The 24,530-nt window shown below is 43.3% G+C and overlaps 1 protein-coding gene across 1 annotated transcript in view; it reads left to right on the forward strand.

Moving 5' to 3' along the window:
- Macrod2 (mono-ADP ribosylhydrolase 2) overlaps window positions 1–24,530 on the forward strand; it is a 1,925,774-nt gene that overhangs the window by 1,781,528 nt on the left and 119,716 nt on the right. Inside the window, exon 12 of the mRNA XM_051144748.1 lies at window positions 20,755–20,817. Coding sequence (XP_051000705.1) covers window positions 20,755–20,817 — 63 coding nt within the window. The remainder of the gene's footprint in view (window positions 1–20,754; window positions 20,818–24,530) is intronic.

The following is a 24,530-nucleotide window of genomic DNA, read 5'->3' on the forward strand; positions in this document are numbered from 1 at the left end:
AGAGAAACAGAGGTAAACATAGACTTTCATCTCATCTTTATTTCCTCTAAAGTGAACGACATCAGGGCAGTGGTTCTCAACCTTCCTAATGCTGTGACCCTTAAATACAGTTCCTCATGTGGTGACCCCCAACCATAGTTATTTGCTTTGCTACTTCATGACTGTTATGAATCGTTATGTAAATATTTTTGGAGATAGAGGTTTGCCAAAGGAGTCACTAACTTACAGGCTGACAGCAGCTGCCTTAGAATATTCTAGAGAAATTGCCATTTTTTTTTAAGGTAGTAGGTACTCAGCAAATATTTTCAGGTGGCCAAAAGAACAAGTAAATGAGTAAGGAAGTGACAAAGAGACTCACTGTGAGTGCAGATCATGAACTGCACTGCTTGCCTCTGGGGATGTGACTAAGAATTCACTAAGAAAAATCATCATTTAAAGCCTTCTTCCTCAACAGAGGACTCGTGTATGAGTTGACAACAGATAGTTCCCCAAAGCAGAATGTGATGGTCATAGGTGCCAGGGACCTCATCCCCTTCTCCAGTAGGGCCGGTGCCTCATGTGGAACTGAAGTTTTGAAACGTTTTCTATCTGACAGAGGAAAGGAGCCTGCACATGAGACCTGGTGTTGGCTGGTTCTCCTTCACAGTGACTCCTGTCCTGTGTGTTTGCAAAGACCTTTAGGAGATGAGGGTCGTCTCAGGCTGACACAAAGCAGCAATGACGTTTCACTGTGGTTTTTGAATCTTGCAAAGAAGGCATGATATTCAAATATGAGCCAAGTCTAAATCCTCATTTTTATTACATTTTTAATTAAATAGTCAGATGGGGCAGAGTACACCTTTAATCCCAGCCCTCTGGAGGCAGAGAATCTGTGTGAGTTCAAGGCTAGTGTGGTCTACAAAGTGAGTTTCAAAAATCCAAAGCTATCTTGTCTCAAAAAACAAACAACAAACCAAAGAAAAATTAACCATATAAAAATAACAATTAAAAAAAAAACTTAAATGAGGCAAGAACCACATCTACCTCTCTGTATTTTTGGGTGGGAATAATAGAGCTTCAGGAAAAATCCTCTGTACTTGGCTGCTTCAGAAATCACTCGTGTGGTGTTCCTTTGTTCCTTTGTTTTATACTTTTAAACCATCTGGTTACTCGAGGAAGTACCCTGGACCATGTTAGTCAGGACTGTCATGGTGGTTGGATGTCATAAGCATGGCTGATTAAGTCATTGATTATCCCTCTTTCCCTACCAGAAGTCAAAGGGTGAGACTGAAAGCTGTAGCTTTTTTTAATCACATGGGTTGTTCCTCCATCCTAAAACTATTTCTGGAACCCAACCAGTAGTCGCTTCATTAACATAAACTCAGGCTCCATGCAAGTGGCTTATTGTGAATTACAGAAGATACTCCTGTCATTCAGATGATTAAAAAGGATTTGGAAAGTCTGTGCCAGGAGCTGAGGGTTTAGTTCTATTACTTCACAGCTTCACACTAAATCACAGGAAATGTTCAAAGATGGAAAACTATCCAGAGGTGGAGCAATGTTTACACCACTGGTTGCCAGTGTCAGTAGAGATTGTGCCTGTTCCCTCCTGCTGTGCAAGAAGGAGGCAGCCATCACGGGGCGTTAAGTCAACAGCCGTGCCTCTTCAAGCTAACCGCACAGGCATCTGAGTGGTAGAAAGGCAGTGACAGATGTTTTCTGCAATGATGTCCCAAAGAGCACAGGGCAGGAAAAATGGCAGCAGGCAGAAGAGAGACTGGTGGCCTGGAGAGGAAAGATGAAAAAGAGGAAATGGGAGGGAAAGCAGATAGGAGGGAGAATGCCGTGGGCCAGCAGTTTGCTTTGCCAGAAGGTAACTCTGTAGACAGTATCAGGTTGCTATGAGCGTCCGTGAGGATTTCTCAGAGGATTCAGTAAGCTCTACTGATCATGATAAGATGCAGTCTACAAAGGTTATAGGAGGAAGGAAAAAACAACAACAGTATTAAAATGTGTCCCATCCGGGCTGAGTCTTCACACTCAGAACTGGCGAGAAGGAATATATTACAGAGCCTGGTCTGCTCTGCCTCCCACCCAGCTTGTCTCATCCTCCCACCCCTGTCTTGTGGCGGGCCAAGTCTAGACACTTTCTCACTGGCTGTTGTTGCTCTGCAGGCCTCTCTTTAAGCTGTTGTCTAATGTGCCACCTCATGAAGGTGGCTGGCTTACCCCAGGAGCAAAGGAGTGGGAGTGACAGCGCGTACTAGAGAGAGTCGGTAGTCATTTCATAATCCTATTCCAAGTGCAGTTAGCCGCAATTCCAACTGCACTCTGCTAATTAGAGCCGAATCTGTAATTGCAGCATAGAAAGAGAAACTGGAGAGTCTCCTCTCTTAAAGAAGGACTGACGAAGGCTGTGTGGGCATATTTTTCAAGCCATCATAATCCCAAACATCCTTCCAGTTTTCTGTCCCAAGACATCTTACCTCCCGGCTGTGTCTCTGCCCAGGAGTCTTCGAGATTTCCTCAAATATTAAATCCTTTTATTGACTTAAGTTCAAATGTCCTTTCTAATACCATCTAAGGTCTTGGAGTCAGCGAAAACCTGGGGACGCTGCTGCTTTGCAGGAAGCCATGTCACTGGTAGACAGGAGGTGGCCAAAGGTTATCTTAATAGAGGCTCAAGTCAATCCTGTATCACAGGGACTGTCACCCCTCAGCAAGGACTTCAAGCATGCAGCTTCCTAAGATGAGCCAACCCCCATGGCTTTATCAGCTGCCTCTGAAGCTGTGGTCAGCACACTTTGGACCAAATAGGAAAGAATCTTCTTTTTTGTTTTTGTTTTTAGTTATTTTAAGACAGGGTTTCTCTCCACAGCCCTAGCTATCCTGGAATTCACTCAGTATAGTAGGCTGGCCTTGAACCCAGAGACCCACCTGCATCTGCCTCCCCAATGCTGGGATGAAAGTGTGCCACTGCTACCCCACCCACCACTACCAGGCTCATTTTCCTTCTTTTTATCACCACCCTCTAGAACTGTGAAATGCCTTCTTAGCTTGCAGGCTGTATTTGCTAAGACAAGGCTCCAGACTATAGTTTGTAGACCACTGCTTTCCAGCACACAGAACGATAGTCAGGCTGTCCTTGAAAGTATTTTAGATGTTTCTCACCTCACCACCACCACCACCACCAACCCCCAGCTCAGGGAGAACTTCTCCGTTTCACATCCCTCAAGTTACCTGAAGAGATCTAATTTATCTTACTCTATACAAAGAGCTTGGGAGTTCTTTCAGGATGGGTGCATTTTGCATAGGCTTTTTCTCATGCCTTCAGGGAGACAGAAGCAGGTTCAAAAATTAAGTCACTAAAATGACTAATGTGGCCCTGTCAGCAAAGAATTATAGACCTGCAGGTGATGGTCTCTCAGAGAGCACATTTTGCCTTTCTATCCATCAAGTGACTAACAAGAACCTTCTCCAACACAGGGAGGTGAATGGATGGATGATCAGTAAGTGATTCTTTCTGGTCACTAAATATTGGCAAAAAAAAAAAAAAAAAAAAAAAAAAAAAAAGTTTTTTTATGGCAATGGGAACTTGTGTCAACTTTGCCTTTTAAAGGTGAAAATAAGCCAGTCTTACAATTTGGCATTTATATCTTCATTGTTTAATATTAGTATTAGTTCATTTCATCAAGAGCACCAGGTGTGCAAGAGAGAGGGGGTTGTGGGAGGGAAGAAGAGAGAGAGAGAGAGAGAGAGAGAGAGAGAGAGAGAGAGAGAGAGAGAGAGAATCCTGTGTCTTTAAAACCACTTACATGAAAATTCTTAAAATCCAAATTAAAATAAAAAGTAACAGCACTTGAATTTTGCTAGGGCCTTAGAAAAAGTTTATTATATAGCCTAGGTATCTACAAAAGAAACCACGCTAATATGCATCCATGATTAATGATGGCATGCTGACAGAGGTAAGGAGAGAAGAAGTTGAAAGAAACTCGAAGCAGTGCATGGAAAGTAATATTTGACAGACGATTTAAATAGTGACACATTCCTATTTGATTTCCAAGTCCAAAGCAGCTCAGGTTCCTTAACTTGAGTCACTGCATGTAAACCATGCCAGGACTGCCCAACTCTCAGGAGAGCAGGCGGGTCTGACTATAAATAATTTAAAGGGTCAATAAATGAGGCACATATCTGTTTCCTCTTCATAACAGCCATACTCTTCAGTCTTTATTTAACCCTCTTAACATTGTATGGGACTGATTATTAGTTATAATTAAAACTGGCCAAAAGCATAATTTAATTAGCTTTAATGAGATGGACTTTAAAGGGCCATCTTTCATCTTGAACATGTGGTGTTTCTTCCTATAATTATTTATTCTTGCTAACGACCCTGTCCTACCTCTCTCAGCCCGATGTTGGGAAGATTATGCACTCACCATTTATTTGAACTGTTCAGGAAACGTGCGTATGTTAGAATATTTGTCATGTAATTGGGAAAGTCTCTTGCTCCATTTTGATTTGGTTTTGATTGACATTTGCAGTTATACCTCAGCATTCTCACAATTGCTGCTTGCAGTTCCCACAAACAACCCCTTATTTGTAGCACAAAGGTTAAAAACCAAGGCCATTTTAATGCTTACCAGTCTTCTGAGAGGTCCAGAAAATGGAGTACTCATCTCATCAAGGCAAGAATTGTCCGACAGTAGCAATGAAAATGGGGAAAAGTGATTTAGTCTCATAAGCAAACTGTCAAGAAGACAGGATGTCCTAAAACCATTCTTTCCTTAGCGGGTGGCTGTAGAGCTGTTGAGCAGATTTTTCTTTTTGGCATTGTTTCTACCCCCTCAAGGATATCTATCTCTTTAGGTCCAAAGAATCTCCATGCATTCAGCAATTTTCTCCAGGACCCATGAGAGGGAATTGACCCACAAAGCAACTGATTGCCATTTCAATGAGTGCCAGTACTTGCAGAGAGGTTTTTCATTGATCATGAGCCAGTCTGATGCCTTTTTTTTTTTTTTTTTTCTCACCAAACATATTTCTGTAGAGAGGAGGCAGCTGGAATTCCTTCACAGTTATCCAAAAAGAGCACATCCGATAAGGGCAGACTTCTGTAAATTGACCAATTTGGCAGCAAGAACAAAGAACATGCCAGAATATTTCTGAGTTAGAGATTCATATGTCATTTCATGTATACAGCACTGCCCTTACTGGCAGTGGCCCACGCTGCCACCAGGAGAGAAGAGGCAGATGTTATTTGTCTTTTGATGTGGTTTCTGATATTTATGTTGATTTAGCATCATTGGTCACCCTCAACAGTTTCCGCCTAGTTCTTAAGTCTGTTGACTAATTGCTGTTTGGTATATGATTAGTGACGTTAGGGGTAAAGCTCAATGGTAGAGCATTTACCTTAAAAAGTATGAGACCTTGCATTCTACCCCCAGCCCTAATGTGTGTGTGTGTGCGTGTGTGCATGTGTGTATGTGTGTGTGTGTGTGTGTGTGTGTGTGTATTGCAATATTCTGGAGAAAAGTCATTACAGCAGGTGTTCCTCTCACATAGGGGAAAGATACAGAGTATTGGGGAAAGCATAAGAACCCAAAATAAACAAATAGAAAATTGAGTCCAAAATAAAACACCAATAACATTCTTTTTGGAATATATTCCTAATGGGATTTTTTAAAAATTCAAGACCAGGTAGTCCTACTTTGTATAGTACTTTTATGATGATTATTATTATATATAAAAGACTAATAATTAGTGTTATCAGTACACTTGGGATATGTGAAAGATTTATTACTAAATAAAAGTAATTTATACTCAACTAAAACTGACAGCTGATTTTTTTAAAGGATAGCTTTATAGGGAAGAAATTGTAAGGTCTTAGAGACATGGAGGAGAAAGAGTCGTAATCGGTCTGAAAATCACAGAATGTATGCTGTTGTCCGTTTTGCTGAGGCATGCCTCGAGGGATAACAATAGGATATATTCCTATTTTTTTTTTTTTTGCGACAGAAAGAGAACAGATATTGGAACCAACTGTCTCAAACCATCAGTCAAAATGTACAACCCTGACAAGGTCACAAAAGGGAAAAATAGAACTCTAACAAAGAATATAGCGCAACCACACGCTCATGATCCTTTCACATGCCTGCTTCACTCGGCTAAAGACTGTGTGTCAATTTTCGCGTTGCTCATTCTTAGTGCGTGTGATGTGCATGTGTGTGTGTGTACCTGTGGTGGGGGCACATACTCATGTACATATATATGGGCATTTCCCTCTTCCCTTCTTCACCTTTCTTTGTGAGACAGCATCTCTAACTAAAGCTAGAGTTTACTGATTGGTTAGACTGACTGCCATTGAGGCCGCAAGGCCCACCCATCTCAGCCTCTCAGCCCTGGATGACAAGCACGCGCAGCACAGCCATACCCTAGCTTGTTATGGAGGTGTTTGGTACCCAAACTCACGTCTCCATTCTTACACCACAAGAGCTTTAGCACTCAGCTCACAGCCCTAGTCTTCTCCCCCTCCTTACTAAGCGTCCTTTTCTACACATCTCTTCTGTCTCTCTTCGTACGCAAATACACCCATTAAATAGCTCACGGTTATGTTAAACCATGGTTATGTTAAACCAACCTGTCACCCTTTGTTTCCAAGCTTGCCACCCACTCCAGTTTCCCAGGCTACTGCTGGGATGGAATTCAAGGTGAGATAATTTGGTAATCAATCAAGTGCATGTGGCGGCAGGCAGACAACAGTGTCTACTCCTCGCTGGCTCGCTGTGGAAGACCTGGGCTGCTGCTGAACTTGCCGTGCTACTGCTGTGCCAGTATACCAGAACCCTGTTCCAGCTTTACGAGGAGGTAGTTAGGACTGTTAAAGCAGAAATTTCCCCCAGATGTTGCTTTCCTCTCTCTTCCATATTTCTGTCGGAGTCCTCACCAAAGCTGTCGATCCTACCCCTAGAATATCTCCTGAATCCGGTCCGCTTGCTTTCCTCCTCTGCCACCTCATTCTCAGCCCTCGCTCCTCTGACGAAACGTAATCGGTTTTAGGGGAGCTGCCAATAGCTGCCTTTTCTTTCCACCTTGCTCAGTGCATACTCAACGCAGCTACCATGTGAAAGAGCATCCTCCCACAGCTCCCTCATCCCCTCCCACCAAAACATACGGAGCTTCTTCCTACATGGCCACTTCTTCACCTGTCCTTATTCCTGCCAGTCCTCCAACTCTGCTGAATGACCGTCCGTCCCTAAGCACATATGATCTCACGGTTTCGTTCCCTATGGCACGGAACATTCCCTCTGCCCATCCCCCACCATCATCCTCCTGCGCTTCCTCCTCTTGCCTGATTCTCTCCCACTTAGACCCATCTGTGGCCCTTGCTGTCTGCGCTCCAATACTATGAGCTCCTCTCAAATCTCCAGAGCCGGCAGGGCCTTTCCATACGAGGCTTCCGCCACGTTCTCTTCACTTCACCGGAGCAATTCTCCTTCATCTTAGTAAGTTCTACTGATCAGTTTTACGTTGTAAGTGCCTCGGGACCCTCAGATTAAATGCCACTTCCACGGGGAAGCCCTCAGATGACCTTGCCAAGAGTCGATTGGCATCGTCAGCACTTAGCATGATCGGGAATAGCAGCTTTGCATAGTTAGTTGGTTTGAAATGTTCTTGGACCCGGTCTACCTGAAGCACACTGTAAGGCTAGAATAAAGGACAAGCACGGATCCCCGGAGGCTCCCGCAGTGGAATCGTGAAGTGAGTCGGGGAAGGAAAGGAAAACATAGCAGGTGCAGAGACAAAGACATTTTGGGGAGAGCTGGGTCTCAGTCCTCTTGTGGGCACTGGGAGAAAGCATGCATATGCCTCAGAGTTACCACATGAGGGTGCATTAATGCCTGGGTGTGGTTATTTACCCTGCTTCTCCCATCCCATCAACGAGGCTAGCCTGGCCCGCTTCAAGATCAGCAAGGCAAGCTTCCCTTAGAGGCCAGAAAAAAAAAATCCAAACAAACAAACAAACAAAAAGCCAAAACACAACAACAATAATAAAAACCAACCTCCTTTGGTGTATTCAGAGGGAGAAGTCACTGGTACCCACAAGATGGAGGGGTGAGAAAGCAGGGTGGGGCAGCTTGAGAGACAATATCCATCAGCCCATCTGGACACACAGCTCTACCTCTCCTCCCCTCATTGGCTGTATTTCAAGCAGTGCTTTGGGATGGCAGTATAGTGTGACTTAGAAATACACATGCCATTATTTTTAAGTTTTGAAAAGGCATTTCAAAAACTAAAGAAATCTTAGCTACACTTCTGTAATCCCAGCCTTGGGAAGGCTCAGGCCAGACGATTCTAAGTCCTATGGCACCTGACTGAAATTCATTTTTACTTTGTAGAGCCAGATGTCTCATCTAAATGTGTGTGTCTAAAATGTCAGTGGAACACACTGTCCTCGGTATATGAGATGTATTTTACATTTCCAGGACATCTCAGTTTGGACTAACATATTTCAAATGCCAAATAGCTGCATGTGGGCAGTGGCTCTCACAGTCCTAAGGGAGACAGCGTGATAGAAAGTAGATGCTCGTGAAATTTTGCTCAAAGACAGATGTTTCCTTGGGTGAAACTGTACTTCCACTGGGAAGCTTCCTTTGGCTTCTCATGCCTGGAGTTGGATGCCCACCTAAAAGCATGTATGGCTGTCCCTACTTCCTCCAGCACACTGGCAAACATAGCAGAGCTTCGGGGCACTCACGTGTCTCCCCAGTAACTCCGGAAGAGCCGTTTTTCTGCCCCATTCAGTCCTATGTCTGGAGTACCCAATTCAGTCTCTGATATGCAGATGCTCCAAAAGGTTTCACTCAAAGGTTTTAAGCATATGTTAAAACAAAAGTGACTTAAGACATTTTTAGCAAGATTTTAGTGAAAAGATGAGTTTTACACATTAGTCTTGTTTTTTAAACTCACTTTTTCTAATAACCACTGGACTCTCGCTGCTTCAGAAGGTGGAGCATGCACGGTCTGGCCAGGAGCCTGAGTGGGCGGCCCATGGTCATATTTGGTGAATAAAAAATGCAACATAACAGAGCTTCAATTTTCACTAGTTAATACACTGGAACCAATGTTTCTCAAGCTGTTGCACCCCACCCATCACAGCCTCAGATTATCACCTGGCATTTATTTTTAGACCCTCCAAGGTTCAGGTCCCACCCCCAGCTCTGCTAAAGCAGAATTCAACAAATGTGCCCTGTAAGAGGTCTGCCTAGGCCTTTCTGGACCGTGATAACATTTGAGAGCCTCAGCTCCAGATCCAGTGAGTTCTAAGTGTCTTCCATGGAAGGACATCGTGGGACTTGACAGGCAGACACATCCCTATGCCCTATAATTACACACAAATGCAGCACTGGCTGTTTCTGCCTAAAGCTGTGTAGTTTCACTGATTGCAAATTATAGGTGCTCTCCATTGCCCCAGGCTCTGCAGCTTCAGAGTCCGCTAAAGAAAAGAACATGCCCTCTCCAGTGAACAGGTGCGGACTCTTTTCCAAAACACAATGACAATTTGTGAAGCCTTCACATTGTATTGGGTAGTAAAGTAGCCTAGAGATGATGCAATGTGCACAGGATGCCTGCACAGACTATGGAAAAGCACACTGTTTTATATAAGTATGTGAGTATCTGTGAATTTTGATACTCACGATGTCACATGTCGGTACAGGTAGCACAGTATGTCCGTGTGATGTAAAGGGAACGATGTATTGAAATTAATTCTGATACAGTATCAGACACAGATAAAAATTTGTTTATGCCAAGCCATTAATCAACAACTTTTGGAAATGAGAAAATATACAAATAAAGCATTGCCTTCCTGTTAGTCAACCTTGGAGTGGTTGTGAAGGCTGTAGGGTTATAACGCTGTGAGGGCAGGCACACTGTTAGCAAAGGGTCAGATTCAACCTGCATACGTCACGTCCACCAACTTCAGAAAATTCCAAGAGTTACCTTAAATTTTTTGCTTTCACCTAAAATAGTGGGGTTCAACATGGAAGGGACAATTGTTTTTGAAAGAAAAAGTTCTAAAAGCCTGAAAATGAAAGCTTATACTTTTCAGGATAACATGTGGCCTTCTTCAATACCCATGTGTTCAGTTGTACCAGAGAGGGCATAAATTAGGCTATTCACCATGCAAAGGAAGCCCCCCTGGAGCTGTGTCACACAGACACCAGCACTCATACACACATCCACCATCCCATCGCAACATCCCAAGCGTCCATGGCGATGAGTCCATGGGGAGAGATGCAACACTGAACTAAGGACAGTCTCATTCAGCTCAAACGCCCAGCACTTATTTAGATATGTATAAACAAAATAAGGTTTTATAATGTCCCATGTTGTATAGGCAGACAGACAGACACGTCTCATGGAGCTCTTCCACCTGTCTCAGGTAGTATTTTGTTTTGCAAAGAACTTAATTTATTCTTTCCCCAGCATCATGAACTTTGTAGGTACCCAGCAAACATTAATTGATGATAAAGGTATCTAATGGCTTTTGAATTTATTCATGGGTGATGGTTCTATTTAAAGACAGTCTTTATATACTTTCCATTCTTTGGAAAATCAAAAAGAAAGAAAGAAAGAAAGAAAAACCCTGCTTTCTTTTGCCAATTCTGAATTTAACATCTGTACAAAGTACAATGTGTGCCTGTTTGAAACAAATGTGTAGGCGCACTGGTTATTTTGATTGGGGAACAGGAATGACACTATGGAGAATTATAGGTTTTAGAAGGGAATTTAACCTTGGGGCTTGAAGTTAATGGAAAAATACAGTTGAGGAGAAGGAATGAGGGAGGGGAGAAAATTCCATAGAAATGCTATTACGGTAAGCTGACTTTGGTCAGAGCTTCCCCAGCTGTGGAGTGGAGACCAGCTTATGTGAATATGTGGGGATGGGTGTAATTTATTGTTGCTTCTCCAACATAGACCCTGCCCCCCCCCCCAGCATAATGACTGCCTCTGTCAGCAGAATTTGACTTCTGATCTTAGTTGCCCCATCAAATCACCGGGAGAATTTGGTGCTTAATTTCCATTTATTAGTTTCTTAAAAAAAAAAAAAAAAAAAAAAGCCACATTACTGTTTCCTTAATAGGTCTTGATTGTGTGCAGGAAGCTATGTCTCTACAGGCTTCACATCTTCCCCTGGGAAGGTTTGCAGATGAGTCCTGTTTGTAAAACACCTAGAAATCCTTCCATTGGACGCTAACCTTTTCAGAGTAAAAGTATCTGTAGCAACATGCCGTATGCTGAACCATATGTTAGCTATTAGGCGCTCATGTGATATTGCAAATAGATCTCTAGTGTATTGATTTCTGCTATTTTTACACCACGATACATCACAGTGTGCCAGGGTCACACTGTTGATGGTCAAATGCCATGAAGTTCAATCTTTCTAAAGGTACTCGGGGAACGTTTCCTTAGACCTTGACTCTGCCATCATACAAAATGTGTAGATGGAACAGATGCAGGTTATAATGTCCCTGTCCTTCCTTTTGTTGGCCGAAGTCACACTTAGATCTCCCTTGGCGGCCACGTGTTTTAAAAATAGAACTTTCCATGATTTCCTTTTCATTCTACTATGGTTTTGGAGACATGGCTCATACATTTCCCCACCCCATGACTGAAAACCAACTCATGAGTCTGGCACCTACTCTGCAAGTTTGTTTTAGGTTGGGAAGGATTGCTTCTGGCAAGCAGAAGGCATGATTCAGCTTACCACACACACACACACACACACACATACACACACACATACACACACATACACACACACACATACACACACACACACACACACACACACATGCACACACACATACACACACATACACACACACACACACATATACACACACACACACACACACACACACACACACACACACACACACACACTGGCTACGAGAGTCTTGCCATCTTCCCAGGGGTTTCTCTACCTCAGTCTAGAGTGCTACATTGGAGCAAGGTGCATCTAAGTGGCACAGGATTTATGCTTCCTCAATATGTATCAACTCTGAGGAAGTTGAAAGGGGGTAGTTTCTCCTTTTTTCTGATATGTTCACAGACTAGACAGGCAAGGCTAGAGAAGGCAATTTCCATATTTCATTAACTCACAAATAGTTGTTGAAAACATACCACATTCTCACTCTACGTCCTTAGTGGACATCAGGAAATGAAAGCAGACAAAGATCCTTACCTGTACCTTCAAGCAGTGACATGTACATAAAAACTAGAACACAGTACATGCATGATACCCACATAAACTACATGATGGATGATTAATAAAGAGAGACCGGTTAGTTCTGAATAAGGAGGAAAGAGTGCACGTGTGAGAGAAGACGTGGGTTTATGTGGAGGATTAATTCAGCAAAGACTTCCATTGAAAAGAGACATTTGAACAAAGACTTGCAGTAGCCAGGAAGGATGCCAGGCAGACAGGGCAGGTATGCATAGAATTCCCAGTGTCCTGGAGAAACAGCCATAGCCTGAAAGGCTGGCAGCAAATATGACTCGATCAGCTAATAGCATGGTGACTCCAAAGCCAATACATTAATAGCCAAGAGTAGTGACAGATTTATAACAGAGAGCAGGCACGAGAGCACGTGAAATATTTCTGAAACAGTTCTCTTACCTCCCAACTGAGCCAAAGGAAGAACTTTTTTTCAAAGGGAGAATATCTGTATATATGGAGAGTGGGTCCATTCTGTTTGTTTTTGTTTTGTTTCAAGACAGGGTTTCTTTGTGTAGACCTAGCCATAGTAGACCATGCTGGCCTTGACCCCAGTGATCCACTTGCCTCTGCGTCCCCCAGGGCAGTACCACCATAGCCCAGAAAGGATGGCTCCATTCTTGGCCATACTCAGTTAAGGAATACTGTCTTAGTCACTGTTCTGTTGCTGTGAAGAAACACCATGACCACAGCAGCTCTCATAAAGGAAGTCATTTAATTGGGGGCTTGCTTACAGTCTACTAGAACCATAGTGGGGAGGGGAGCGTGGCAGCCTGTAAACAGTTGATGGTGCAATTGCTGAGAGCTACTTCCTGATCTGTAGGCAGGAGAGACTCTAGATTTGTCATGGGCTCTGGAAGCTTCAGAGTGCACCCCTAGTGACACACTTCCTCCAAAAGAGGTCACGCCTCTAAATCCTTCTAAATATTTCAAATAGTGTCACTCCCTGGTGACTAAGCATTCAATTATATAAGCCTAATTGGGGTGAGGAGGGGGAGGGGGGGCGCCGGCATTCCTATTCAAATAACCACAGGTGCTTTTCTGAGCATGCTCAGTTTAAGACCATAATCTTAAAAAGGAAAGATTGTGGACACATCCAGGGGCATGCTTAGCTCAAGGTCATGGAGCAGGATTTAAAAGATTACAGTGGTAGACAACAATGCCTCTGGGCATGCTCAGCTCTCACCATGTTTTAGTTTAAAAATAGAAGAAAAAAATGCTGTGGAAGTGTATTAATACAGTAGTCTGTTTTTAAGCATGCCAGCCTTCCCTTAGTAGCTAAGGGGAGAAGAGAGAAGAGTGAGAACTCAAGGGATCCTGAGGTCCTCCACCATAGAGATCTGGCCAGCAGAGAAATTGAGCCAAGACTCTGTGTGTCCTAGCTCACATTTTCAAGCCAACGAGCTTCCAAGATGAGAACAGACTTTTGAAATGAGAGCTAGAAAAACAAAGCATGCTAGCACACCATTGCTGTGGATTTGGAGAGAAAGGGGATGGAGGCTGGTTCAAGAGTGGGGTAAAAAATAGATGGATTCTAATTTACTTTGTTCCTTAAGTTTTATTCCATCTGCTTTTGAGGAACCATTGTCTGATACTAAAGAAATATGGACTTAAAAAAAAAAAACCCTACCCAATAGCTTTATGCAGTTTAAGCACAGACTCTCGGGTGGACATCGCACCTTTTCAACTTAAAGAATGTGTCAAGCACAAGGAATAATACTGCCTAGGGAGAACATGGCATTTCCTCTCAATCCCTTGGCATGTGTGTATGGAGCTCCTGCTTGATTTAAGGTACCACACAAGGTGCTGATTCAAGGAGCACCTCTATATCAAAGGGTTGTTACAAAATACTAAAGGTTGGGTACTTCATTAGAAAAAGGGTTATTTAGCCTACAGTTTGAAGGCCTAGGGTTCAAATGCCTATGGGCATTCCCATCTGTTTGTACTCTGGTTATGACCTTCCCAATGGCCCAACGCATGGGAAAGAGATTGGATAGGGAGACAACGTCTTGCAGAAACTGACAGGAAGCCTCGAGAACACATTGATCCCTTGTGCCATGTCACACATCCCATCACCTTCTGGTCTGCTCCACCTCTTGAAGAGTGCCCTGCCTCATCGCCACACTGGGGACCACCATGTGAACCGCTGGGGGATGCAAACGCCCGCTGTACAGCAACCATTGCCACACAGGCCACAAGAATCCAGCAAGGGATCACGGCAAGAGAAAAGCCGAGCTTTGTAGTAATCTGAGCTGCATCAGGTCTAAATGATCTCGGCTAGATCAGGGCAGTTACCTGATTTCTACCACCTCCATCTCTCTATCTATAAAAGTGGAGAGTAGAAGAGTCGGAGTGTTGTGGGGTTCAGGGGAGCATGCGGTAGCCCAGCACATAGGTGATAAAAGGAGGATTAGCAGGCAACAGCTGATGCGAACCACAGCTTGGAGAGCACTCAGGTGGACGCCTCTTGATCTTTCCTGAATGGCAAGCATTCCCATCAAAAGAGGTCAGCCAACTTGGAGGCTTCTCACTAAGACAGATCAAGCAGCTGGTGTCACCCCCAGAACCAAGACTTTATTGGTTTGGACTTAGCCTTCCCTCTCCCCTCCTCTCTATTCCTTCTGTCCTCACTCCTCCTTCCTGTCTTTCCATTCTAGACTGGTAGTGGATATTCTCAGTGAACTAAGACATCCGGTGAGGGAATAAATGTTGGGCACCAGACTTGAGCAGAGTTGGGCGGAGATCAAGGAAATACAACAGGGACCTGCTGTGGGTACTCCTAGGTGGCTGGAGGGGATGGCTGGGGAAGTTGGTATAACGTGGGTGTGAGCCGAGGCTTGGCTAAGGGCAGTGCCATCTGCATTCATTTCCAGGTCTTGGCGGTTGTGTTGTGGTCAGGAAGAGAGTGGGCTTTGTGTATGATGCTCACGCGAACGTGTTCACAGTGGACAGAGTAATAAGGGGACAGTTACGTCTGCAGTTCATTCTCCTGTGTTTCAGACTGAAAACAAAAAGAAACTCCCTCCTGCCTTTCTCACTGTTTAAAATTATTCTAAAATAAAAAAAATTGTAAAAATAATCAATATTTATATTAACGATATGTTATACCAATGCATAAAGTATTGAAAGACAAAATTTTAGAATTGTAGTATTGGACCAACCTGGTTTTAAGCGTCAAAAAGAAAAGCTTGGAATCTTTGTGTTCTTCGTTACTTCAGAAAATGCATCGAAGATAGCAGTTTCACCCCTCAGCTGAAATTTTAAAGTATAATTTTGTACGTCTTTGTCTTCCCGAAATGTAACCACCACATTCAGACAATGCATATTTGCTGCTTTTCCAGGGAGGCGATAACAGATTGGCCTCGGAGCCCTTTGCAATGGCTGTTAGCTGGACTGTGATCACGCCCACTTCTGGCGCTTGTTACAAGAATTACATTTAATGCTCTACCTTGAGCTTTTTCAAACTAAGGAGAAGGAAGGCAGCAATGGGCACATGCTAGGTGTTGCCCACGTAGCTATATAGCTAAACAAAGCATAAACATTGTCACACCAATGACAGGGACACTCTTTAGGACCATTTCTCTCTTAAGTAACCACCTCTCTTTTCCAAATGTGTGTTTCTAGGCAATTTTGAAATGTGTGACGTGAAAATATAGATGAGAAGAAAACAAAATTCAGGCAAGACTGAGTTCCTTACACATAAGAGAGTGCTAACTCGGGGCTCTGTTGGTTAAGGGCCTGCCATGGAAGCTTCTGTAAAAAAAATGCTGTGGCAGCACTACATGCCTGGACTCCTGCTAAGGAGGATCCCTGGGGCTTGTGGCCAGGCAGTGTAGATGAATGAGAGAGCGTGTCTCAATCAATCAGTCAGTGATGTGAGTGGGGGATCGGAGAGAGAACACTTGCTGCACAAGGACGAGGATCTGAGTTCAAAGCTCCAATGCCCACGCAAGCAGCTGGACATGGCCACACAGGCCATGCAGGGTCAGTAACAGGAGAGTCACTGGAGCTTACCAGCTGGATGCCCAGTGAGAGGTATTATTTCAGTGCAGAAAGACAGAGAGTCCTATGGCAGGACACCTGATATCTTCTGGCCTCTGACCACCTTCATGGGTGCCCTTATCTGCACATGCATGTATAGATATACCATGCATCTCATATACACAAACACACCTGAAAAAATAGAGAAGGAGTGATTTCAAAAGATACCCACAGTTGATTGACCTCTGGCTTCTACACACACACACACACACACACACACACACAAGCACATACATAGGAATACATACAAATACCTACAACATACACAAAAAGAATGCCAGCATTTAGTAAGAAAAATGCTTATGTATTTTTATTCTATATGTATGTTTATTATATATATATATTACTCAACTATTATCAGTTACTTACAACAATAATAATGTCATGAACTGTCCTGACTTCTAGTTACTTACAAGAAGCTATTTTTTTTTTCTCATGCTCAGGAGAGCCTGGGTCTGCAGGTTGAAGGTTGTTCACTGATATAAGCTATGACCCCCCACCAGGTGGTTCTATTTTGAAATATGAATTACTTTATCGTGGCCTCAGACTCCACTACTTTGGGTTGAAGGCTGCAATACCTACTTCTTGTCCTTCTTCAATGAGGAGCCGCAAAAGCATCTTCTCCCCAGGACAAATGGTGGGAGCCTAGGACACCAAATCTAGCTATGCGGCACATTTAAGTATTGCTCATGTCTTCTCCTCCTGTATTCCGCTGTCCAAGGGAAGTCACGTGGCTTAGTCCAGCATCATTGGAGAGTAAGTGCTTCCCACTCACAGAGCGAGGACACTGACGTATCATTATACTGTTACAGGAAACTGAAGATTTAGGACCAAGAATTTGGTCTGTAAGTTGCTGTTTCTGAACTGATTTGTTTGTGTCTAAAAGTCTGGAGACCTGTGTAAGAAAAGGCTGCAGCAAAGCAGTGAGCTGTACACGCCAGGCTGCTCCCTGAGTAGCAGCCACAGACTTAACCTGATTGATTTCTCTTTCTCATTCTGTTTCTATACACAGCTTGTGAAAGGAACTAAAAATATCGAGGTAACACCTGGTGGCCATAATGTTGGGATTCTGCCTTGCCATCGTCCCTCAGTACAGAGTTAAACACACACGCAGCATTCCTGTTCACGGCCCAGCGGGTGACAGACTCTTTCTCATAAGAATTCATTCTGCTGGAGGGCCCCTTCATTTTATTCATGTAAACTTCATGAAATGTGCTCTTGCATATAGCACATGCTTAATAAATATGGGTTCAAAGAGTGAGGGTCAGAAACAACACCAGAGAAGCAGGAAGGATACAGCAGCGAAATTCTTACTGGGTATTCTGCTTTTTATCATGGGACAGTAAAATGTCACATTACACAAACATAAAAGCTGCGGAAATTTATTATCTCAAGTGAATATATGATCCTGAGTGGGTATTAACTGGGAGACTTTAGCTTCTGTGTGGCATTTTTTTTAAACTTGCAAAATACCCTGTACTTCGCTGTAGGTATTGATTCACATTTATTGTAACCCTTTTAAAATCCCTTCTAGAAACCACAAGTTTATATGTTCTGCCCCCACTTAACTTTTTATTGTTTATATGTTTCCTGTGAAGATAGACAAACCAAGGTGCTCTTCACCAAACACTTAGGAGTAACTAAGTAATGTGAGTCCGTGTGGAGACCCACCTCACCCAACCCCAACACACACAGGCAGAGGCCCGCGTTTTCAGTAGGATCTCACTCGTTGGAAGCGTTTAAAATGGACGAAAGATAGGAAGCAGCCAGAAGTCCATCTAAATGATAGTGAGATGCACGCTAATCTAATTGCCCAAGAGTGCTCATTGGGCTTTGAAAGCAAGCCTTCTGCGTTGGCGCCCCCTGCTGGACTTGATCGGAAATTGTTTTTGAAATCGAAAAAAACCCTTAACCTTTTCAGCTGAGAGCGTGCTACTTAAATAGCAAACCCAGCCTACTTCTAGAATACCTTTCTTCCACGATAAACATGCCAAGCGATTCCTAAGCTAGCGTCCCAAGAGCAGAAATACCCAAGTAGAAAATTACAGCTGAGACTCAAAATAGGGAAGAAAAGCGTGCCTCAGGAATGTCTGTGTTAGGGAGTGCTAGGGATCGCAGGGAAAGACAGAGAAAACCCAGGACCACCTGCCAAGTAAACCCCTGGCGGAGAGAGTGCTGAGTTTGGGGACCTGAATGTGAATTATCTTTTTGTGCATATAAAACTGCCCGGAAACCGATCCTTGCATCCCCAAGACTTGTTTCTTTCCCTGCCTATCTTCCTGTTAAGGATGCTCTCTGCCCTCGTTCTTTAAGGGACGTGGGAACTAGACTAATTTGAAAGGCAGCCTCTCACCTACAGACTTCAGCCCTATTGTGAAATCTGTACTATGAAGTCTGTCTGTTGGAGGAGAGCTGGCAGATTTTTCTCCTGCTTGACTCAGCCCATTTGGTAGGGAGGACGGGGCGAAATATTGGCTACATTTTTGGCACGTGCTCTTCCACCAGCTTGGCCTTATTAAGGGAACAAGGACAGCCATGATGGCTACTTCCTCCCAAGAGAAAGAAAGAAAGAAAGAAAGAAAGAAAGAAAGAAAGAAAGAAAGAAAGAAAGAAAGAAAGAAAGAAAGAAAGAAAGAAAGAAAGAAAGAAAAAGAAAGAAAGAAAGAAAAAGAAAGAAAGAAAGAAAGAAACAGTGCTGTCACCCTCATGGAGAATCTCAATAGAAAACACCGCAGGTGCTGCGTGGAGCTTTTAAATATGTCACTTACTGCAGGGGATTTTTTAAAAGAGCCCACAGAGAAGCCCCCAGCTTCTCATATTCAAAATTGTTCTGTGTCCCTCCTGAGCTAAGCAGACTGAGTGGGTTCTGCACATATTTAGGTATTCACTGACTGCAGTCTTGCCCAGGGTGGAAGCTGTCCAATGGACGGGTTTTGTTTTGGTTTTGGTTTTTTTGGGTTTTTGTTGTTGTTGTTTTGATTTTTTTTTCCCCCCGGACTAAATGCTTCTCTGCCTGGTCTTCGATTATTGTTTCATCTCGTACTAGTCAGGGCGCCCTGTGGGGAGGATTTTCATGCACCTGCCTTTGTGTTAGGAACCAGTAGTGACGCTGAGACAGGAGCAGCACATGTCCACCATCCCAGCACGCGGGAGATACAAGCAGGAGTGCTGCCAGGTCAGGGCCAGACTGGGCACAGGGTGAAATCCTGTCTCCAAAACCCAAGTCAAGCCAAACCAGGAAAGACTGACCGGAAGCTGGTGGTGGTACTCAAAACACACTAAGTAGAGAAGTGTGGTGGCTTGGATGTACTTATGGGCCAGGATTGAGAGGGCCTGGTGAGCCTTCTCCCCTGGGATGTTGGTTAAGGTGGCCATTCTGTATTCTACAGGTAGCTGGGATGAGGTAGAAGATTCTACACTGCCTCCCTCACATGTCTGTCTCCTCAGCACTTGATTCCCCTCTGTCCCCTCTGTCCAGGGGATTTCAGCCTGGACTGCATTGCAGTTATGGCTGCCTTTCCCAAAGAAGAAAGCAGGAACTGTCCTTCTGAGGCAGCTCAGAAGTCTCAGGACATGAATCCCACTTATTCCCTTGGTTTAACAAGACAGCACAGATTGCTGTCACACAGAAAGGAGACAGCTGCTGCTCCTGGAGAGAAGGCCTTATGGTCATTTGAACCTCATCTTGGTAACTTCTGATTTTCAGTTTTCTGTGTATAACTACATTTTATGTTCTGTTCCTGTGTCTTTATATAACATAATAACTTATATTTCCTTTCCCACAAAAGTGTTTTGGAGAGCTCCCCAAAAATTAATTACAAAATTAGGCCTTTACTTGCCCTTGGGAGTATATTATCTCTGCCTGTGAATTCACAGATATGGAACATATTTTAAGGCCAAAAAATGATTAGTTGCAAGTAGCCAGCCTCCATTGCAACTGCCTATTTATTTTTTTCAGAGTTATACAATTGACCAACATAATAAATTCAGGACAAAAAAAAAGTTTCATAGCATTGATTTGTTAGATCATCATATACAAGACAGATGAAAATAAAAATTTTGGAAGCACATATTTAACAAAAACATAAAAGGCACAGAAAATCAGCCAAGCTCCTTACATGGAGCATGTGACTTGATTCAAAGCAAAAAAGAGAGTTGGAAGGGAAACATGTTCAGCATCTTTGGTCATTGCTAGTGAAGAGAGCGATGTGCCCAGCATTGCTGAGTGGATATTGTTTAGTTTACCTTTAGCACTTCCTGGGAGAAGGGACCAGTGTAAATTCACCTGTTTATGTGGGGGATTCTGCTTCCTGCCTCTGATTCGTCTCTCTGTCGTGCTTTTGGGGAGTTATGCTACATTGGTTGCAATTAATTTCAGTGTTGCATATTAGCCATAAAGAGATATTTTATAAATTAACTTGATTTTTTTTCTCCCCCTGTGGTTTTCTTGAAAGATGAAAGTGGTCCAGAGGAAAAGCAAACTGCGGAAGAAATGGAAGGGCAGAGCCAAGAAGCAGGTGGGCTCAGGTTTCTTTTGAGGAGTCTCCTAGGCCTCATCCACAGAGGTGAACGACAACTTCACTCAATGTTATTGCCTGAAAATGCTTATGCCTTTTCACCTGATTGACCCCAGTGTTCTTTCGTCTCTCCAGTTCCATTAACTCTGAGTTGTCTGTCTTCCCATGCAGTATGTCACACTCTTACTGATCATTTCATTCACCAGTTCCATTTCCTGTCTATAACAGATTGCCTAGTAAGTCACTAAGAACTGTGGGCCAAGATTGAAAGCACCAAACCAGAGCTTGGATGTCTTAGATCAGGTCAAAATGAACAGATTTAGAGAAAGAAAAAAAAATGAAATTAGAACTACTTGAAGAAAATGGAGAAAGACACACTAAATCGGGTGTCTTATACTTTCTTGCATTTAATTTTGAAGAGCCCGGTGTCCGGCTATTTCTCTGCCTGATGTAGAAGTGCCATAGAGCCTGACCAACATCTCACTCCCAACAGTTATCAGTAAGATCAAAGACCTTCCTGACATCACTCCTGTTAAGAAAAGTCACTGTGTCTGTTGGCTGTTTACAGATGCTACACTGGTGATGATAAATTCAGCATTATAGAAATACCCCTTAAGGTGCAAAAGGGACTGAAATCATGTTGGAGTTATCACCTCCCCCCACTCACTTCTGTGTTTAAGAATATTCTCCTTTAAGAGATAATAGCTACAATCATATGGGTTCCAGCACCACTGCCAAAATAAAAACATCCCATTTTCCCTTCAATCTCCAAGTTATTTTTCCCTGTTCTATTGAGACCTTTTCTATTGGGAGCATATTTTTAAAGCGTAGGCTCTACGTCCTGTGCCAAGCACATCCTGGGCCATATGCTGAGCCTGCAGAATTAAACCCAGTAATGTGATCCATTTTCTACTGAAGACTTCTCCATTGCTCTCGGAACTTCTTTTGAGGGAAGGAGAACTTTTATTATTGATGTGGAAGATGGACTTGAAGAAGGCAAATCAGGGGAAGCACTGAAGTGAGGCAGGGGACCCTATGTACCTGTCCCTGGCCCATCTGGTCTTTTCCTCTGACCAGAATGAGTTTCTGGTACTTGTCCAGTGGTCCCTACCCACTACCCACACACCATTACACTGTGTTGAATAGGGAGCTTCCATGAAAAGCTATCACTGTTTTTCCTGTTTAGAGATGGCTTGTATTAGTCAGCCACCTGTGGGCAGTTGTGGCCCTGGCCTAGCGTTTGGAGTTTTATGAGTTTCACTTACTCAGTGTTCTGTTCCAAGCTGTCTTTAGCAACATTGATTTTTCTCCCCATCACTGTACACACACACACACACACACACACACACACACACACACACACACACACACCTCAGTGTTTTCTCCATCCATCCATTCCCTCTGAGTCAGTTGGGTTCTGATAGTTTCATTTTGGTTTTGTGAGGTCAGAGAGGAAGAGTGTAAGCCTTCTCTACTCTTGGATATGAGTGGGATTACCATTCAATATGGCTCCTCCCAGCCTTTTACCGCAGCCTCTGCCTGTCTTCCTTGGTGGCTCCTCTCTGCTTATCCAAGACAGTGGGATGACAGAACCCAGCAGCAAGGTTCACTTAGGATTGTGGCCAATGTCACTAGGTGTTGTTCCACTCACGTTGTCCTTTCGCAGTCTTCTCTAATTAGACAACATGACAACTGAACACATAGTTTTGGTTGTTAAAGCCTCTTGACCTGCTGTTAGTTTCCAAAATAAAAATATATTGGTCTCATTCGATATAGTTTGCAGTTCCAATGTTGATTAGATAACTCTGCAGGTCTCTTCCACATGATGGAAAATTATGATCTTAAAATAGCATAATTTATTTACAAGTTCTGACAGCTGTCATATCAAACCAAATACAGTTGCATATAGTTTTTATCAAGAAATCAATAATAAATATATATCAAAGGTTGGTTGCCTGCCCAGCACTGCGTGGCAAACATTGCATCTAGTTCTTAAAACCACACCCATAATTTCCTAAACTATATAGTCTGTTGATGAAACACAAACAATAAACAAATACAAAGGATAAATTATGCGATAGTTCAGGCAGCTTAGCAAGGGGGAAGAGGAGGAAGAGGAAGAGGAGGAGGAGGTGAAATCAGGGTAAGCCATAGAGGGCAGCTCTAAGGAAGACTCCCTAAGGGAGGGTTGCTTAAAGTAAGCTCTGAATGCTGAGGTGGAGAAAGACCATTCTAGATAGAGGGAGCTCAGAAGAGTGTGAGATCTGGTAAGAAGCCACAGGAGCAGATTGGGCCTGACAGCGTGCACTTTGGCTTTACTGCAGAAAGAATTTAATGGGAAATTTTAAATAAACAATCTATGAGCTCATTTTGCCCACGAGTGAAAATGGGTCAAAGAAGTCGCATTAGAAGATGACAACAGGAGCAATGACAGAGGGTTCTGCAAATAGAGACAGAAGGGTCGAAATGTGGCAGGTTCTAGAAAGAAGAAGCAACAAGGTACACAGCTGAAGGGCTGAGTAGGACAGGTTGGGGTGAGAGGAATCCCATGTTAGTCCCTGAAGTATAGCTTTGTTGTCTTGCCGGGCAATAGTAACACTCAACTGATCCATGGAAGACATTTTTGTTGGAAAAGTTAATCATTTCATTTTTGCATCAATAAAATTGAAAATATGCTTAGATAGCCATATGGGGTGTCACATTAGATAAACAAGTTCATATTAGGGAGAGATGAGGACTACAGATCGGGGTTAGGAGACACTGATATAGGGAATAGGTAAAGCCTAGAGTAAAAGGCAAATCAGTGAGAAGAATATCTAAATGTCAAAGGCCTGGGACATCATTGACTTCTAGACCCCTGTCAAGACAGGCAAAAGCATCCTGGACAATGGCATGTCTTCAACTGAATAGGGAGGAGACTGGGAAATGCTACTGAGAAGTCAGTCAGATGGACAGGAAGAAATGAAGTTGAAAATGCTGATACCTAAGAGGCAGGGTGAGGCAGGAGGATGGCAAGTAAAAGAAAGGAAAAGAAAACAGTGCAGGAGCAGTGCTGCTGACAAGCCTTAGATTTGCAAAGGAAGGACACAGAAGGACTCAGCCCCTTAGATGAGGGAGTGAGGAAGAGTTCTGGAAAAACACTTAGGGCTTATGCCAGGCGTCAGAAATGAAGACGTGGAAGGCAGTAAGGATAACTTTTTTCGGGCAGTTTTGCTCTGAAGGGAGATGAAAATGGGAAAGCCTGTGACAGTAGGGGAAGGCTAATGGTCTTTTCCCACCCACCCCCCCCCTTTCTTTTAAGTTGAAAGCAATCGATGCCTGACAAAAGAAAGAGATCCACCCACTGCCTTTACCTACCTTCCAGAGATGTTATTGTCTGTTCCAATAGAGATGCAACCTAAAACTAACAACCATGTATAATAGACAAATGATATGCTAGGAAGTAAGAAATATTCCTTGAAATGTGTATTTTACCTTCAAGCCTGTGACTAGATAGCTATAAGAAAAAAATGTGTATATATATATTGTTTTACCAGTTGTCACATGACTTTCATAAGTTCCTGTGTCCTAATTGTACAGTTTTTATTGTAGTAGCTAATTATCTAGCATTATGGAGGCCAAACATGAGTCAAATCCTGATGAGACCAGAAGGGAGGTCAGCTGTGACTGGCCTTAACTGGTACTGTGAGAAGGGCAAAATCCTCCCTGTCCTT

Source organism: Acomys russatus, chromosome 4 (assembly GCF_903995435.1).
Source record: "Acomys russatus chromosome 4, mAcoRus1.1, whole genome shotgun sequence".
NCBI lineage: Eukaryota > Metazoa > Chordata > Mammalia > Rodentia > Muridae > Acomys > Acomys russatus.